The sequence below is a fragment of the Emydura macquarii genome, unplaced genomic scaffold (genome assembly GCF_026122565.2).
Source record: "Emydura macquarii macquarii isolate MOO-44397 ecotype Brisbane River unplaced genomic scaffold, CSIRO-AGI_Emac_v2 contig_2422, whole genome shotgun sequence".
In the NCBI taxonomy this organism is placed as follows: Eukaryota; Metazoa; Chordata; order Testudines; family Chelidae; genus Emydura; species Emydura macquarii.
This window is the reverse complement of record NW_027132559.1, coordinates 645,789-663,950: the sequence shown is the minus strand read 5'-3', so window position 1 is coordinate 663,950 and position 18,162 is coordinate 645,789. Positions and strand designations below refer to the sequence as shown.

At 39.6% G+C, this 18,162-nt stretch overlaps 1 protein-coding gene across 1 annotated transcript in view; it reads left to right on the top strand.

Moving 5' to 3' along the window:
• CDCP1 (CUB domain containing protein 1) overlaps positions 1–18,162 on the top strand; it is a 47,424-nt gene that overhangs the window by 10,152 nt on the left and 19,110 nt on the right. Inside the window, exons 2-4 of the mRNA XM_067561726.1 lie at positions 8,923–9,132; positions 12,626–12,982; positions 14,599–14,967. Of these exons, the coding sequence (XP_067417827.1) occupies positions 8,923–9,132; positions 12,626–12,982; positions 14,599–14,967 (936 nt within the window). The remainder of the gene's footprint in view (positions 1–8,922; positions 9,133–12,625; positions 12,983–14,598; positions 14,968–18,162) is intronic.

Genomic DNA, 18,162 nt, shown 5'->3' with positions numbered 1-18,162 from the left:
CTTGATGTAAAGGGGTGGCAGCAGTGGACAGGATTTCACCCTAAGTCTGGAATACACATAACTTGGAAATATCTGCAGAAAATCTAAACTGATGCAGCAGATTAATTGTAGGCAACTTCTGTGCCCTTCCTTAAAGGGACACTGAGGGAATAAAAGGTAAATTGGGTGTTTGCTACCTGAACCCTTGGAAACTATGTGCAGCAAGAAGGCTTCATCTCTTGGGGAAATGTTTAGAAATGTCCTCTTATCTCTTGTGAATTTCACAGACACAATCATTCTGAGATCTCCATAGGCATTAACTCCCTTCCTACTTCTGAATTTATTTCTTCAGACTTGTGCTGGAGGTGTTTGTAAAAATAATGCTATAGACACCAGTTACACAAATTAAACACACAGGGCGAAGGATATAATATAAAGGAGTGGTTCATCCCATTTTGATACAGCCCACAAATATGAGAATAAGAAAATAAACTCCATCCAAAAGCTTGAGGGGAAAAAAGATGGGCTATGGCATATGCCCAGAAAACAGGTTAATTTTGGCTGTGGTGAAATGGGGATGGGAGAGTTACATTCCAAATTTAAGGACCCCTTGGAAGCACCCTGCCAACTGCTCCAACTTTTATATCTAGGGAACTTCCACTCTAGCGCTTCAGCTGATCTCACTGGTGGCACTGAGGCAGGTAACCTCTCAGGTCACCAGTATCTTGAATTAAACTCTGTGCAGAGACCTACTGTCAGCCAATGTAAACGCCAGAGCACTGGTGTCATTGTGCTCCCAGAATGAAACTCCACTTACCACAGAACGTAGCTACTTGTTTAGTAACTTCATTTTCCAAGTAGCCTCATCGCGTGGCCTGATATAGAGTGCATTATGGCAATCTAATCCTGAAGTGATAAGGTGTAGGCAGTTTGTAATAAATTACTTATTGGGGGAGGAGGAAGCCATTTTGGTTCTCTTGGTAGGAAAAAAAAGAAAGAAAGAACAGAACCATTTGAGCAACTCAGTCTGCTTCAGCTGGAGTCTGTAAGCAAGTCAAGAAAGCCTTATAAACAACAATATCAAAAGCTGATCACTGTTATAAAGGAATCTGCATGGACACCTCATCCATTACTTGGAAGAGATGCTGTAGCTTGTGCCATTTCCCCTTATAACTAAGCCTATAGCCAGACTGTCCTTGTTAAGGAAAGGTGAAGACTCGGAAAACCACTTGAGCTGCCTTGTCAAAATATCCTCCATGACACTCCCAAAAATGGGGAATAGACACATTGATAGCCAGATTGTCAGCTTCAGAAGTTAGTTCTTTGAGCAGTGGCTTCCCAATTGCTTCTTTGAGAACCACGTGTACCTCTTCCACATCCCTGCAGTCAATCACTGATCATCTCAGCCAACAAAAGTTTCTGTATTTCCTTAGTGATTTTCACCAGGCAGAAAGGACAAGGCTCTGACTGATTATAAAGTCACTACATTGGAAGCCAAAGAAAAGAGGGAGAGGGTAGCAGGACTGTGCATGGAAATGGAGAGTCCAGTTAGACTAATGCCAACCTTGAAATTCTAGTCCAGAGTTATCTCTGGGATGCGAACTTCTCATTGTCACATAGACTGGGTTAGGATAGGGATACATTGAGTCAGAAAGCACTTGCTCAGTCATGGGCAGTTTTATTGCAAAATAGGTTTGATGTGGCTGTTTAATGTTTGTAAAGGTTATAGATACCAGAGTAAACAAGTCTTTGTCTTTAACATTCCTTTCTGGCACTAACTTCCTTTCTGACATTCTTTCTGACACTTCCTTGTCCTGTTGCTATGCTCTCACTTTTTTTTTTTGTCTTGTGCTGCTGTACTTTTCAGAACTAGTCACCAGAACAGAACTAGCACGGTGATTGAACTACCACTTCTTACCTCTCTGTATATGTACCAAAACTTAGCATTTGCTTGAAAGAAAAGATGCGCTTCTGTAATAACAATTAAGCTTGACAGACCCAAAATGCATCTTAAAATTTTTAATAATCCTCATTCTGAAAGTGTTCATTTATCAAAATCAAGTGCTGAAACAGATGTAATTAAAGAAAAATGCAAAGTACTTTACAAACCTTAACCCCTATTCTGCAAAGCCTGTGCTAAAAGTTAAGGATGTGAGTAGTCCCAATGGGCGCAATAAATCTTTGCAGAACTGGGGCCTTAATTGTCACAATGACCTCCTGAACGCAATCTGTTTTCATCCAGAAGTCTAAACCCTATACCCCTAACAAACTAGGTGCTAAAATCAGGCCCAAACTGAAATAGGCCAATTGACTGCCACCAGAAAAATAAACAAGTGGCGTGTTTAGATTTAAATGTAAACAAAAGCCTGTTTGCTTTGTAAGTGAATATGTCACATTGATCCTGCTCTTTGCTATATTTGTGGCAAAAAGATAAAATCCATTGTAGCCACAAATATTTGTGACAAAGGGGAGTCTGACTCCTTGTTTGTACTACTTCCATCGATCTTGGTTTGTTTAGTTTTATTTTTGTCAAGCGGTCACTTTTAAATGGTTCATTAGTTCTATAGTGTGGTATCAGGTTACTAATATCTTGCTCTCCTGTAAACAAAACAAGACTTGTTAGGTGGCTAATTTCGCTGATGGCTTGAAGGATGTAATGAAGATAACACTAAACCACCTTGCAGATGAAATTGGGAGGGATTGCAAATTTCGTTGAAGAATATGGACAAACTGGATAAACATACTAAAATCAACAAAATGAGCTTCAGTAAGGCAAATGTAAAAGAGATTCATTAAAGAAGATATAACGAAACAAACCTTTATGGGGAATAAAGGCTAATCAGTAACATACTACAGAAAAGTTCTAGAGGGGTAGCCGTGTTAGTCTGTATACAGCAAAAACAACGAGAGTTCTGTGGCACTTTAAAGACTAACACATTTAATTTCAGCAGGCATAAGCTTTCGTGAGCTTCAGCTCACTTCCTCAGATGCGGTAGATAGAAATGATACAGCAAATAGGTAACATATAGGAGGCATCATATACACATACAAGCGCATAGAGAACAATGGGGTAGGTGGATAAAAGCTCATTACAAGAGGTAAATTGCTTTGATCACCCATCCTCACCTCCTATTCAATGGTTGTCATTAGACCTCAAGTACTGGGCTTTTATCCACCTAACCCATTGTTCTCTATGCACTTGTATATGTATATGATGCCTCCTATATGTTACCTATTTGTTGTATCATTTCTACCTACTGCATCTGAGGAAGTGAGCTGAAGCTCATGAAAGCTTATTCCTGCTGAAATTCAATTTGTTAGTCTTTAAAGTGCCACAGAACTCTCATTGTTTATGCTACAGAAAGATTTGAGTTATTGTTTCAGTATCGATTTATCCTCCACAACATTATTATTGCAAAAATAGACAAATACTACATTGGGATGTAGTGTTAGGAGACTGCATTGTAAATCGAGTGAGAGAATTCCACAGCTGTTACTTGTAGTTGGGTTGCTGTTGAGGTTGTATCTAAAACTAATTGAATAAGACAAATTGGAGAGTGTTCGGAGCAATGAAATTGATGAAAGTTCTGGAAAATAAGGCTGACAAAAGAAGGCCCAGCAGACGTGGGTGTGTTCAGACCGAGGGAAGACATTACTGAGAAATAAAGGGATATTACAAGCGAACAAGGCTCACGTATTAGTGAGCGGCCCAGGCCAAAACAAAAAGTAATGAGTTTCAGTGGCAGTGGGGAAAATTTAAGGTTAAAATTAGACAGTGGAACAAATTGTCCATGGTGGCTGCAGAATTGCCATCATTTGAGGAATCCAGGGCTAGATTGGACATCTGTCTATCAGAGATGATTTAGGAAATCACGTAAACCAATCCTTCCACAATGCAAGGGCAGGAGTGGGTAGTTCGCTAAGGGCTCCTTCCATCCCCAAATCTGTCTATCGTGCAGATGAAGGGTAACAGTCTTTTTATTTCTTCTTGCTTGTTAAATATCCTGTGAGTCATTGTACTGAGCAGCATTTACGTTACATGGAAATTCCTTCCTTACAAGCAGTATATACAATTAGGTAATCCTAACAAGGAGACATGCAGAGAAAAGCATAGACAAAGACAGATCAGTATGAGTCATGAAGAGATTGTGGTGCTTACAAAGCACTGCAATAGAAGTAATTTATATAGTCTTGTCTGCTCTGTAGTGTATTTTTTTTAGGCTGTTCAATTCTAAATGTTTAGTGACTCTGGGATCGTTGGATGCACTTTTGTTTGTGTGTGACCTTTTTTTTAAGGTCCTAAAGAAGATGACATTTGATTCAGTAAATTACCCTAATCTAATTTTTACAATAAAGACATTGCTGATGTTCTGGTACGGTGCTCTCAATCATTTTGGGCAGTAACATATCTTCAGAGTTTTTATCTTAGGGAGATGTTTGCTTGTGCTGTGATCTGGCTTAATGTGTCTCTCCATGCATATTTCTAGTAGCTGGCCCCAGCAAAGATAAGAGCCTATTACTTTTGTCACTGTCAATGGCATTAGCTCTTTCTATCTCAAAATAGGAAAAGCTACTGATTTGAGGCTCTGATTCAGGAATGCCTTTTCAAACTTATCATTAAGTAATCATGTGTTTAAAGTTAAGCTGTGCTTTAGTCCTATTGGGACTTGGTGAATAGCAATGTATATGGCTGTGCTTTCCTGAATCACTGAGCTTCATGCTTGATCTCTGTTAATGACCATAGTGTTTGTGTTCTGTCCTGGTTTGTTGCAAGAATAATTATGCTACTTCAGGGTTTCCAGAGACGACGAAGGGAAAAGTGAAAGCTAAGATCATTGTCCTGGGAAGAGAATTAGAGGAAAGAATGAGAATAGGCTTTTTTATTTCTAAACAAGAATTGAACCTGAAAAGTACTTTAGGCAAGGAAGAAACCCCTAGTTGCACACAAACAAAGAAGCCCTGTTAACTCCATCTGTATCTAGCTACCATACTAATAAATATCTGAAAAATTAAGAACTGTCATGGTGAAAGTATATTCTTTTGTGCATCAAGTGTATGGAATAGCACAAAGCTGAATGAAAAAGTAAAAAATACGGATTAAACTAAGAATAGCTGATCAACTTTCCACTCTGAGAACTGCTTTGTTTGGGAGAACAGGAAGCGGAGAAGAGAAACTCTGCTCTCTTGCGGCTCACCTCTGCACTCGCCCAACTTCCCATGTGGTCTCTGTGTGTTTGGAGAACCAGTGCCCTAAAGAGAAGGTAACAGGCACGAGCAGCTCCCATTGTCTTCAGTGAAAAGTTCCAGAGGGGGTAGCCGTGTTAGTTTGTATACAGCGAAAACAACAAGAGTCCTGTAGCACCTTAAAGACTAACAAATTTCTGCAGGCATAAGTTTGTGAGCTGCAACCCACTTCGTCAGATGCATGAAATGGTAATTACAGACAGGAGGTATATCTATTCATCCAAAGGTAAGAAACAACAATGGGGAGGGCAAGTGCTAACAAAAACAGTTCAGTTAGGGTAGATGAGGCCTATTCACAACCGTTGATTAGAAGGTGACAATGTGTGAACAGTGACAATTACTTCTTGTAATGAAATAACCATTCCAAGTCCCTCTTCAGACCCGGTCTGATTGTGTTAAGTTGACTTGACTGGGTCTGAAGAGGGACTTGGAATGGTTATTTCATTACAAGAAGTAATTGTCACTGTTCACACATTGTCACCTTCTGATCAAGGTTGTGAATAGGCCTCATCTACCCTAACTGAAATTACTTTGTTAGCACTTCCCCTCCCCATTGTTATGTTTCTCACCCTTGGATGTATAGATATACCTCTTATCTGTGATTTCCACTTCATGCATCTGACGAAGTGGGTTGCAGCCCACAAAAGCTTATGCCCGCAGAAATTTGTTAGTCTTTTAAGGTGCTGCAGGGCTCTTGTTTGTTTTTGTTGTCTTCAGTGAGACTCTGATTGGGCCCAACTGAGGAATTGCAATGTTAGTTTTCACTTCTTTGCTAAACTGAGTAAGAATATTTTAATCGCAGTGAATGATACAAGGAAAGAACAGGCTCAGGATTTTTTGTCAGTGGCCATTATGGTTCTTTCTCTTTGTTTCTAAAAGTGCTGAACAAACGTATAAATGAGGACGTCACTGCTGGGATGAATTATACTATGGCAATAATAATGTTGCATTATCAGCCTTCCGTTGGCTTGCAAATGGCTTGCAAATTTGCTCCCTCTAAAACTTTCCATCAAATTTGTTGCACTGTTATTGGTTCAGATGAAACCCGGATACAGGTCCCCAGGCATGGGAAGTTTTCCCTCCATTCCCTGATGTGTCCCTTCTTTCCCCCCATAAGAGCAGGTGGGGTGGGTGTATCCCTATGAGGCACTGCAGCCCTCACTGGCACAAGAGGTGCATTTCAATCCCCCTGGGCTGGTCAAGGTGAATCAAGCCCACTCTTCTCAGTTGTTGCATACCAAAATTATGCACATCGCTCTCTTTAAGATTTAGAAAGACAAGATTGTTTAATTAAATCCATGCAGCAAAACAGATTTTTCTTCATAAACATGAACTGGCATGTTCAATCCACTCTGGTATTTTTTAACCTGAAAGGTCTTTTAAGTTCCCCAGGAAAGTACTTGTAATTTAGAATAAAAACAGTACTATTGAAAGCATTGTGACAGGCAAACATTTAAAATCTAGAACATTTGAATTTTATTTTTTTTATAGTTTATGATAACATTGGGGGGTGGGGAATTTGAGTATAGATTGTTATAGATCGGAGGATTTTTCGGAGGTCTGATTGCTGATTTTTGAACACATGGGGTTGGCATACTGTAAGTTATGTGGAAGGTGTATGGGGCAAAGCATAGTTTGGTCAGAGTTAGCTTTTGGAAGTTGTGTGTTGTCAGGTTCTAAGCAAATCGTGAAATTGGCTTAAAATGAGATTTAAAAAAAATTCCCTTGGAGTTCTTTTTATTTACCTCTGGCTCTTGATCCTCTAGGGTTCATGTTTTTAGGTTTTGCTCTATACCCATGAAGGCTAGAAACTTACGTTTTTTCTTTTTTTTTTAAATGAAAACTAGAGTTGTGGGATAGGCACATGACTGCAAGATCTAGAGCTTTACGACTCACGATAAAATCGTGAAAATTGGCAACACTATCTTCTTGTCCAGTGAGGTAGTAGGGCTGCAGGAAGTACGGAAGGGATGGTAATATACATAACTAACGGGTGACTGTAAAAACAAAGCACTCTTACCATCCCCAACATTTCTGGAACTATCTCAGCCATGGCTAAATCCCACTGACTTTCATGCAGATTTCACCCACTTACCCCAGGACTGAAATGGAGCATTTCAGAATATCAAAGTGGTGACACATTCCTTCTGCATGCCAGATCAGTGCCAAGTTGTGCTACTTTGCTTTTTACACCCCATGTCATTTATGCCATTACATGCAGTGCTGTCAAATTTGGCTCATAGATTCAGTTGTTGGCAATCTATTACCTGTTCACTGAATATTCTTGCCCTACCAGTCAATTGATTCTTTGATTTTTAGTGTTTTACACTAACACTATATCCACTGTACAATATCATTTGAAGATTCAATTCTTGCTGGCAGTCTGGTACCCTGAATTAAAAGTGCAATTTCATTATACAGATTGCTTAGACTTCTCTTATGTTTCCCAAGAGCCAAATCAGATGACAAGTAAGGGTCAGCAAAACGGATTCACGGAGGGCCCTTCAGAGGTCCAAATCCTCATACTGCAGGAGTCGCTCCTTACACCCAGACCTGTAGGGATGGACTGTGAAGGGTGAGGAAGGTGAAACCATGTCTATATGGATCCGACAGCCAGCCCTCCCACACATGGAGGAAGTGGGGCCACTGTTTCCATAGTGGCCTAACAGAAGGGGCTATTACTTACACACACACTTCTTACTTAGGTGGTGGCCTGAGAGGAGGATTTGTCTCTAAATAAACTAAATTGTGTTGAGAGCAGTGTATCATGCTCAGTGGAACTGGAGTCAGAGGGCCCATTTGACCTGGAGGGACTGTTATGTACAGAACATCAGTGAAACAGGGAATGCAGAGAATTAGGTTGGGGGCAATTCAGTCACATGGACAGAGCAGTCCACAGGGTTTAATAAAGTTCCATTGTTCAACTTAACATGTATTCAGCTTCACTCCTTGTGAATGAAACAGGTGAAGCTCGCATTTAAAATCCAGAGTATTTTTATATATTAAAAATGTGTTACGTTGTGTTACTCCCTTCTAACTTTGTTTCTCAGACTCAACATATAGTGCTCTGCCAGTATGTAGGGACACAAATAGTGGTGAGGCTGTAGGTAAGGCACAGTCACTGCACTTTTGCTAGTATGTGTGCTTCCTGCTTTGTACAGTTATTCCAATGAAGGCTCAATTTCTAATCTGACTGCAATATATACTTCTTGAATTGAACCATAACCCCATATGTGCCTGCAGACATGGAAACTGACTGTATATTGTGCAGTAGGGACTGCGATAACATATTCAAAGCCAAAGTCTGGACACTAGCAACTGAGAGGAAGGCCCAGATCCTCAAAGGTATCTAAGTCCATAGGGATCTGGCCCAAACCTTGACAATGTCTATGTCTGAACTGTGAGTGGAGTAAAACAATGGCAATACAAGTGAACTGAAGTAGGAATTATACTGTGCATGTGACATTCAACATCTTTCTCTTCTCATTTAGCATAACCAAAAAATTTGGCAGATGCAGGCAGATTTTTTGCAGCTGTTTTAACTAAGTATAAAAAGTGTTTTGTAGGCTCAACATTTCAAATTTTAAGAACATGGTTAAAACATTACTCTTTAATTATGTAGCATCCTTGGATGTGTGGGGAAATTATCTGACATTCACATGCAGATTACTTTGAAGCATATTTATTTTTTCTTTTCAGGTTTTTTTGCAATCTCCCTTCATGCTGTGGATAACATCACAGTTACAATTAAACCTGGGCCTTCTGTTCCATCATTTCAACAATGTAAAATCTGTGTAGGACGCAAATGCAGCTCTGAACTCAGAATAACTGCTGGAGGAAAAGAAAATGTTACCTTCCCTTGTGTGGCACCAGAGAAATACTTTGTCATGGAAATCCAGAAGAATATTGGTAAGATGTGTGTTTAAGTTAAAATTTCCCCTTTTTGAATTTCGGAGTCCTCCTGACAGTCCTTGTTTAGTATCTGGTTCATAATAACACATCGGAGTATCTTGTTCATAATACCATTTTGGGGTAGCTACAACTGGCTGGGCTAGGGAGAAATCATTTAGGGTTGAAAGTTTATATACAGCTTTTCATGTGTGGGAACTGCAGAAGCTGTTCCTTGAACTTTGCATGTTTGTAGCTCACAGTATGAAATACGGACTTGCCACGTTTGAAATGAAGTTGTTGCACAAATAGTTATGAATAAATGAAAACATTATATACAGTTCCTTATTGCTCTTACCAAATTATAGGCCCACTGCAACTGAATCTCCTAGCGCAGACTTCTGAACATTTCCTTTGACTTCAGCAGGCTTTCTGCATGAGAGCACTGGCAGGGGTCTGTGCTAGCAGATCTGGTTGCTGCAAGGGTGGCCTCTGTCTGTAAGGTGTAGAGTTATTGGGATGAATCATCCTGTGTTGATTGTAATGAATTAAACATTTATATTGGCTCATAACACAGTGACTATGTGTTTTCTACATTGCATACACAGTTTATATACAGTCGTTAATGATAACAGCATGTACAGTAGTACTAGTGCTTAATATAATAAATTCATAGTTACCTAGGACTTTATGGTTATCACTGCACTGCACATCTGAGCCTCTCACTGTGATGATCTGATGGTGGAGTTAGCACTCTCATCGTCATACTCCAAAAACATAGAACCTTATCCAACACTGGGATATCATAATTAATCCTTTGCTGTTGGCAGTATAGGCCCTCTGACACACATTTGAACAGGTTTGATTCAGCTCAACGCTGGGCCATATATTTACATATTACTGTGACCCGTCTGAGCCTAGGATAGACCACTTGAAAACGCCAAGGTCAGGGCAAGCTGCAAAGGAGAGCAGATTCTCCCAGCACTGGTGGGTGACACTGAAGTCAGACTTCCCAACCAGCCACAAACAGCCACACTGGTTATCAAGAAGCGAACACAAAAATAATCACAGCCCCCTTTACTGCATTTCAGTCTCTGGCTCCCAATCAGCCATTAGGTCCAGTAAAGAGATCAGTTATTTAAAACTCTATGCTCTTTGCCAAAAAGGTTCTTCTGACCCCAAAGGGTCAGCCACAGTACCAGATCAGTATAAGTTTGGATCTGACCCAAAGTACCACGCTGCCAGCCAATCCTTTAGTAACTAAAACTAAAGGTTTATTATAAAAGGAAAGAAAGAAACTATAAGAGAAATGTTAAAGGATTAAAGCAATCACATACATACAAATGATGGAAAGTCCATATATATCAGGTTTCCAATAGAACTGTGACATTTGCAGGCTTGTATAGTCCCTCTGGTGTACATCCAGTTCCTGGATGAGTCTCAGTCCTTTGATTCACAGCTTCAGTTGTAGATGAGTTGATCCAGAGTTAGATGAAGACTGATGACCACTGAAGACAAATAATGGTCAGTGGATGTGGCGCAGCAGCCTTTTATGTTCCTTGGCCTTTTCCATGCTGCTTGTGAAATTTTACAGAAATAAGATGGAGTCCAGGGTCACATGAATAAGTCCTGGTGATTCATCAGGTGTATCCCTGGCTTCTCCCCCTGGGCCCATTGTACCTGTGAGTTTCCTTAATGGGCCATTAAGCAGGCTAGTGCTGCAGCCATCCTGTCTGGGGTGTCGCACAGAAACACAGCACAAGTTGAAATACAGATACATCAAACATATCCATAACTTCCAATACCCATATAACACATGAACATAAACAATATCATCATATTTAGCAAATTATAACCTTTCTAACGGTACCTGACACGGCATATCTCAGATGAATTATTGTAATTTTGACATTGATATTAAATAATATCATAAATGATCCCCCTAATCCAGCCAGCATCACAATTGCACACATATTACATTAAAATAATTTAATTAAAGTTGCAAAGTCAAGCACTCGAAAGCTAGGAAATACCAGAATAAAGGTTGCCTGTTCACTTTAATTTGTCCTCATTGTGCATATGCATTATGACATAATCTTTAATTACAGCATCATGCTATTTTTTCCATGGGACCCCTGCCTCATTCTGTGCACAGAATGGATGGTGCGCACTTAATGAGCAGCTATTCAGTATTTTACTTTATGCTCACTGTGCGATGTGTGGCCCTGCACCTCATTTACTGCACACTATTAAACCTTGCTCTGAAGACAGAGCTGAGCTTTTCTATGGTACTTACCATTATAGTATCTGACTGCTTTACAAACATTAATAGATCTATTAATCACAAAACCCCTGTGATGTGAGGGTGCAATAGTATCCCCATTTTACAGGTGGATAGCTGAGGCACAGTGAGTAAGTCAGAGACTCCAGTGACCTGGTTTTTCAGAATACTTAGCGTTATATAGCACTTTATAGCTCCCACTGACTTACAGTTGCAGTTTTGAATGTTTAGCACTTTTGCAAATCTGACCACAGAGTCTCAAGTCGGGCATCCAGAAAAGGAGGAACACATAATTAGTAGCCACCTGTGAAAAGTTTGGTTTAAGTGGCTTGCTTAGCACTATATAGGAACTCTGTGGGACAGTCAGTGAAAGACTCCAGTTCTCCAGTGCAGCACTCAACTATCTTAACCATAAACTGCCTTCTCTCCCCTTCCCCACCTTTCAGTAATTCCCTGCCTCACTTACTGCCAGCTTCTTCAACAAACAAGGCAGGGGTCCTACAGACAACATTCTCCTTCACTACACAATTGTGACTCCTCCCCAGAAAGTCTGCCTATGCACTGCCTGAGGAAGGGGTCCTGAGAAAAAATTGTATGTGATCATGTAACTGTATCTTAATGTTTATACACAAGGACTGAATTAAAGTTGTACAGGCATCCTTAATTCTGCTCTTTCCTAACTTTTGAGTCCTTGACTTTGCAATCTTAATCTTTTAAAGTGCCAAGAGTCTTGCTATATTTGATGTTTTTCTTAAATGCCCCAGTCATGAATCTCAGCCTTTATTTAAAAAGTCCATTTTTAGCCCTCATGGTTGTGGAGGAAAACTTGAAAGCATGAACACTAAAGGTTCAAAAACCAAAAGGCAAATAAAAGGAACCCAAAATGTATTTGTTTTTCAAAATCTGACATAAAAATCATGAATCTCATTGTTTTGGGAGGCTTGACTTACAGTTTTTGAACACCCAACATTGTCAGTCTGTTCCAGCTTTCTCAAGAGGGCTGCAGGGAAGTGTATAGTGTATATAAATTTCTTTTCTTAAAACTATTTGTTTTGATTTGCTAGCTGTTAAAACAGTGAGGGAACGTTGCACATTGTGATTTGAGTGTTGGGTGGGGGTTTAGGTATAACTTAATAGAAAAGTATTAATGCAGTGGGGAAAAAGCAGCAAGTTCCTCCTTGATTTGTCAGCTGTTCACGGTTTGTGCACCTGCCTTTTTTGTTCCTGTTTTAGATTGTATGTCAGGCCCATGCCCCTTTGGAGATGTTCATCTTCAGCCATCAGGACTGCCTCGCCTCAACAGGACCTTCATCTGGGATGTGAAAGCCAATAAGAACGTTGGGCTTGAACTGAAATTCTCTGCTCCATGGTTAAGGCAGATTGGGCCTGCAGACACTTGTCCAGATTTAATCACTTACAATATCAACAGCTGTATCGACACTACCAGAGTCAACATTGGATCCTTCTGCAGAAATGGCTCAGTGTCTCGGGTCAAGGTGCAGGGAGGAGTTGTCATGACTTTACAGCTCCCATGGAATTCAAATCTCACCACCTCTGGGTTTAATATAGCAAACAGATCTTCCATAAAAAGTAGGTATAGTATACTATTTACTTATTTATTTGCAGTTGTAATTAGCTCCTATAGCTTGCAAAAGGGTTTTTTAATCTTTGTACTTGGTTAACTTGAAATAGGAAAAAATCACAAAACTAAAAAGCACAGGCAATATAGTTCTAATCATTAGTACTTTCCTGTTTTCTCTACGTCCTCAGACCTTAGTGCCATCTTATTAAAACCCATTGAAAAGTTTCCAGAACTCAGTCATGCTCCTTGCTTCAGTGATCCTTGCTATCAACTTTTAGTTTTGTAATTACTTTCCTGACTCCCTTACTTCTCTCTCCCTTCTTGTAGTTACCCTATTTTTAAAAATATTTTTAGATTGTTCTCTTAATTTCATGGTTTTTAGTTTGATCAGTTCACCTAATAATGATGAAAAGTGACATGTTTCTATTTGTGAATCAAACAGTATTATTCAAACTTGTCTTAAATTGAGACCATATAGGATTTTAAAAGTAAACCAAAATTATTTACAAAACAGTAAAAACATATGAATAACAAAGTAATGAGAATGGACGAAGACTGCTATTGTTTGGCTTTTTAAAAAATTTTAAACAGCGTCTTTCTTCATAACTTGCTGAATTCCTCAGGCTTACATTGCAGCTTAAGAAACTGAGAAAAGGGTGCCTGGAAGGCACATCAGCCTGCCCACTCACGTTTGCATATGCATACTTGTCTGTTTTAGCTCATTCTGTAATGTGAAACTTGCACGATTGTATTTTTCATCTGTTGGAGCCATGGCAAAGGATGGAGCCCTTTGTGCACTGCTCAAACAGATACCTTTTAGTTATGAGAAGATCCCACCCTTTACCTGAATGCCACAGTCAGCATTAGTTGTGGGTGGAAACTGCTTCAGACATGCATCATAGGTTCATTTACACAGGCAAAAATCAGGTATGTAATTCATCACCAGTGCAGTACCACTAGTTTTAGCTATTGAGTAGACAGGGAGTTGTCCTCCTTACTGCTGCTTGTCATCAATGAGTCCTGAATGTTGTTGTAGTTTTTCTGCATTTTACTTTCTGCACTGATGCCTGGTTAGGCAGAGAGTTAGTTTTTAATTCACATGTCAGGGATGTGACAAGGCCATCTATGGTCTGAATTAAGCTACCGCCTTACATATTTGAGACTTTTATCTTGTGTACTCTTTCTAGATCTCTTAAAGCCTTAGATTCAAACCTCTGCACTAAGTTCTCCAGTGATTTGAATGTCCTCTCACTTGTGATATTGTACATGAAATTCAGAGACTCAGTGTAAGTAAACACAATTATACAAATCACACACTTTCTCCTGTGGAGCCAAGACTAAAAGTTGGATCCTTCAGTCGTGTGGTAGATGGGCCTGTGTTTTTGGAGCTAAACTCTAAAAGCCAGCAATAAAAGCCGATTCTTTACCTTCTCCGTGCATTGACCATTAGAGGATGACCTCATTGACTCCAATATATGCACTCCATTTCCTTTTATAATTTAGCCTATTGCTGAGATTTATATTAAAGATTTTTTTATTTGAAGGTACTGTTTGTCCATTGCTATTGTACTGTGCGTGTGAATATGTATTTTCTTTAATGGCTGCCTATTTTTTTCTGTAATAGGGTTGTGTATAATTGAATCTACTTTTAAAGGAGAATCGTCAGCAACCCTAATGTCTGCCAACTACCCCCTGGGATTCCCGGAAGACGAGCTCATGACATGGCAGTTTGTTGTTCCTTCTAACCTTAGAGCAAGTGTCTTCTTCCGCAACTATAGCCTCTCCAACTGTGAAAGAAAAGAGGAAAGGGTGGAGTATTACTTACCTGGATTGTTCAGTAGCCCTGATGTGTTTAAACTGAGCGACAACCAACCTGCCAATATTCCTGGCAATTTCAACTTGTCCCTGCAGGGCTGTGATCATGATGATCAGAACCCTGGGATCCTCCGACTGCTTTTTCAGGTCATAGTTCAACATCCTCAAAATGAAGAGAGTAAGTAGTCACTTGTCCATTTCCCCCTTTTATGCTGATTATTTCATTTTCTCAATTCTTTTGTTAATATAAACTTGGCAGAAAGACCACATGAAAGGCAAAAGCAGGTTTCCTTCTTTTCTTTATGAACATTGGGGCTGAGCCACACATGGTGATTTTGGTAGAGAATACTATTTCTGACTGGCTGCTGTTGGAATCTTTGAATTTTGGACCCAATCAAAGTTTAAGCAAGTAGGTTGCTAAGCAACATTGAGAGGTCTGTGGTACACTGTTGGACACCAGGGGGATTTCATTGCAGCAAGGTGAACAACATTCCCTAATCTGCAAGGAGGGGTAAAAGGTACTACAAATTTACACTGCAGGTTTTTTTTTAAACAAAGCAAATGAAGACCCCCATTTCTATTTCCACACATGTTCTGTGCTACATGTACATTAAGTAATTGAAATCTTTCTTTTAAATTGTTTGTAATGTCATTTCTTGCATCCTGTGTACAGTAACTATGCAGCAGGTAGTTTTTCAGTAATCTGTACGTCCCCTCTCTCGGGACCTGATTCAATTCTCGTTGAAGTCAGTGGAAAGACTCCCTTTTGCTAAACAGAGTTGTTTCAGACTGGTTAGTCCTGGAGTGTGTTTCAGTATAGAAATCAAGTTCTTCTTTAGACATAGTTGTACAATTTCATTTTCACTTTTTTGACTCAAACACTTTCATAACTTGCTGCAGGGTTGGAAAGCCAAACACAGCAGTGCTGTGCTAGCACATGAGAGCCAGAGACTGGAACAGGCTACAGCATAAACACAGTGAAACTGACCAGTTTAGCTGCTCAAGATCAGTAAAATGAAAACTGATGGCAAGAGTGGTGAAAAGTAAATTGGATATTTTAAAATTATTTCAGGTTTAATCCTACGTGCGGTATTAGTAATACCAATAAGGACTTTTTTACTGTTCTGTTCAAGTTCTTGTATGGTGTCCATTACCATGGTAACTGAGTACCTTCCAGCAGGGTAATAAACAAGATGACTTTTATCTGAATGTAGTCCTCTACTAATAAGACTGTTTGAATAAGTAGGGCATTCTGCTACGACATGCCATTTGTCACTCAGACTAGGTTAGCCAGGTCATTTTGTATCTTCTACCCTCCAACTGTGATTGGAGTAACACATTCATGAGCCTTTAACATCTAAAACAGATTAAGTTGTTTGACTAATTGTTGCTAAAATCTGAGGGGCCATGGGCCATACTGCTGGATATTAAACAGAGACTCTCTTTGATGGTTTTAGTGGTCACTTTAAAGTCAATATAAAGAACTCCATTTAAAACGCTGATTGAAATTTCTTATCACAGAGGAGCACATGGCCTTTTTCACAGTGAATGATTTTAGAGGGAAAACTGCCCTTGTCTTCAAAACACAAGAGACTTTAACATTCTTGCAGAAATCTTTGCTTTTTTTTGGGAAGAAGTGGAATCAGTTTGTGAAACTCAAGCACTTGAAGAGATCAGCTGTGATTTTCAAAAATGCTCCATGTAGGCCTAATCCTGCTCTCATTGGAGTCATTGAATTCAGTGGAACCACTATTGAGCCAATATTGAGTGCTTTTAAAAATCCAATCCCTGGAATGTTTTATTGCACTGTATGCCTACTAATCTAAACTAATCTCACCAGGAAAAAAAGTCTGCTTTGTACGTGTACTTAGTTACAGAGAATATGTTCAGATAATGTTAAAGGTGTAATTTAAAAAAACAGTAGGGTAAGCTATGCAGTCCATATAATGTAGAGGATCAACATCCAACATTTTGGAGACTACTATAATACTCAGACACTATAATGAACTGGGTTGAAGACAGTTCCTGGTGGTTTTGTTGTTGTTGTTTTTTTAATGTATGTCTGATGCTTAATATTCTTTGAGTGGAATTTAAATTTTCTTTTCTTGTTTTATTCTGATACTTGTTTCTGAAAGTACCAGAGACATTAAGGATCAGACTCTTTTCTAGAGTACACTGACAGGGATTCTGTGGTTCTATCCACTTATGAATGAATGAATGCAAGATCTGGAGCTAACAAGCTTACAAGCATCCATGATTTCAGAATAGAGGAGGCGAACTGACTGGATGATAATGATGAGGGTGTATATATGTTTGGATTTTTTTTTTTTTTTTTGTATTCTATTTGTCTCTAGATGGTTGCTGGCTCAGTATTACCCCAGGAAGAGTTTGAGAGGTGGTATAGCCATTCTGTTGGCATCTGACTTTGTACACAGGTTGTTTTGCACTTGTGCTGTCTTGTGAGTCCCAAATTAGGGCTATCACAGAAAATGCAGTGGAGGTATCAGGTGCCCTGTTCTACCTCACAGTTCCTCTTGGAGTAGACCAACTTCTTGTCTATCGTGTTAGAGTCAGCATACCTTGTCCTGGGTGATATCAACATTCATGCAGATGACTGTTAGATTAGTTTAGGATTTCATGGTCTCCTGTTGCTTTGTGTCTGAATATACAGAGGTGGACAAATTCTGATTCTCCCAGTCCCAACTCAAAGGCAAATTGGAGGGAATTGTTGTTGTCATGGCATTATTACCTTCTTCCGACAGAGGCCAGGTACATCATGGTGGTGTACTTACTTCATTGGCCTATTTAATTTTGGAATTCTGTGAGGGAGAACGCAGACAGTGGACCATTCTGTCTGGCCTTGTAGGACGTCATAACCATCTCTTATGCTTGACTGTCAATATGTCTCCTAAATTTCCTCTCCCTTTATGACATCCTTGTAGGACATTTTGGTATGATGTATGACTTTCAAAGCACATGGAGAAACAGTTACTTCACCAATGGTGTGGAAACTGCATATGGAGTCTGACCGATTATAGTGAGAATTTCTGGAGGAGCCTTGCTATGGGGAAGGCTAAGGAAACTTCCACATTCTCCATCATCCATGAAGGTGTGGTGTTTGTCGTCATTCAACATATGCGCTTGGTTATGTACAGAATATAGCTCATACAATAAGATAAAATCTCTGCTCTAACAAGCAGATCTGTGGAACTGTTACAGGTAGCAAGCAAGTTAGTTAATAGGGGATGCCTCTACTTAAAAAGAGAGCCCATGTTTGTTCACTGTGAAGAACTTTCCATCTACTTTATGGATAAGACTGATTGGATATGATCTGCCTTTATGATAGGAAGTACCTGTAGGTAGCAAACCCAAC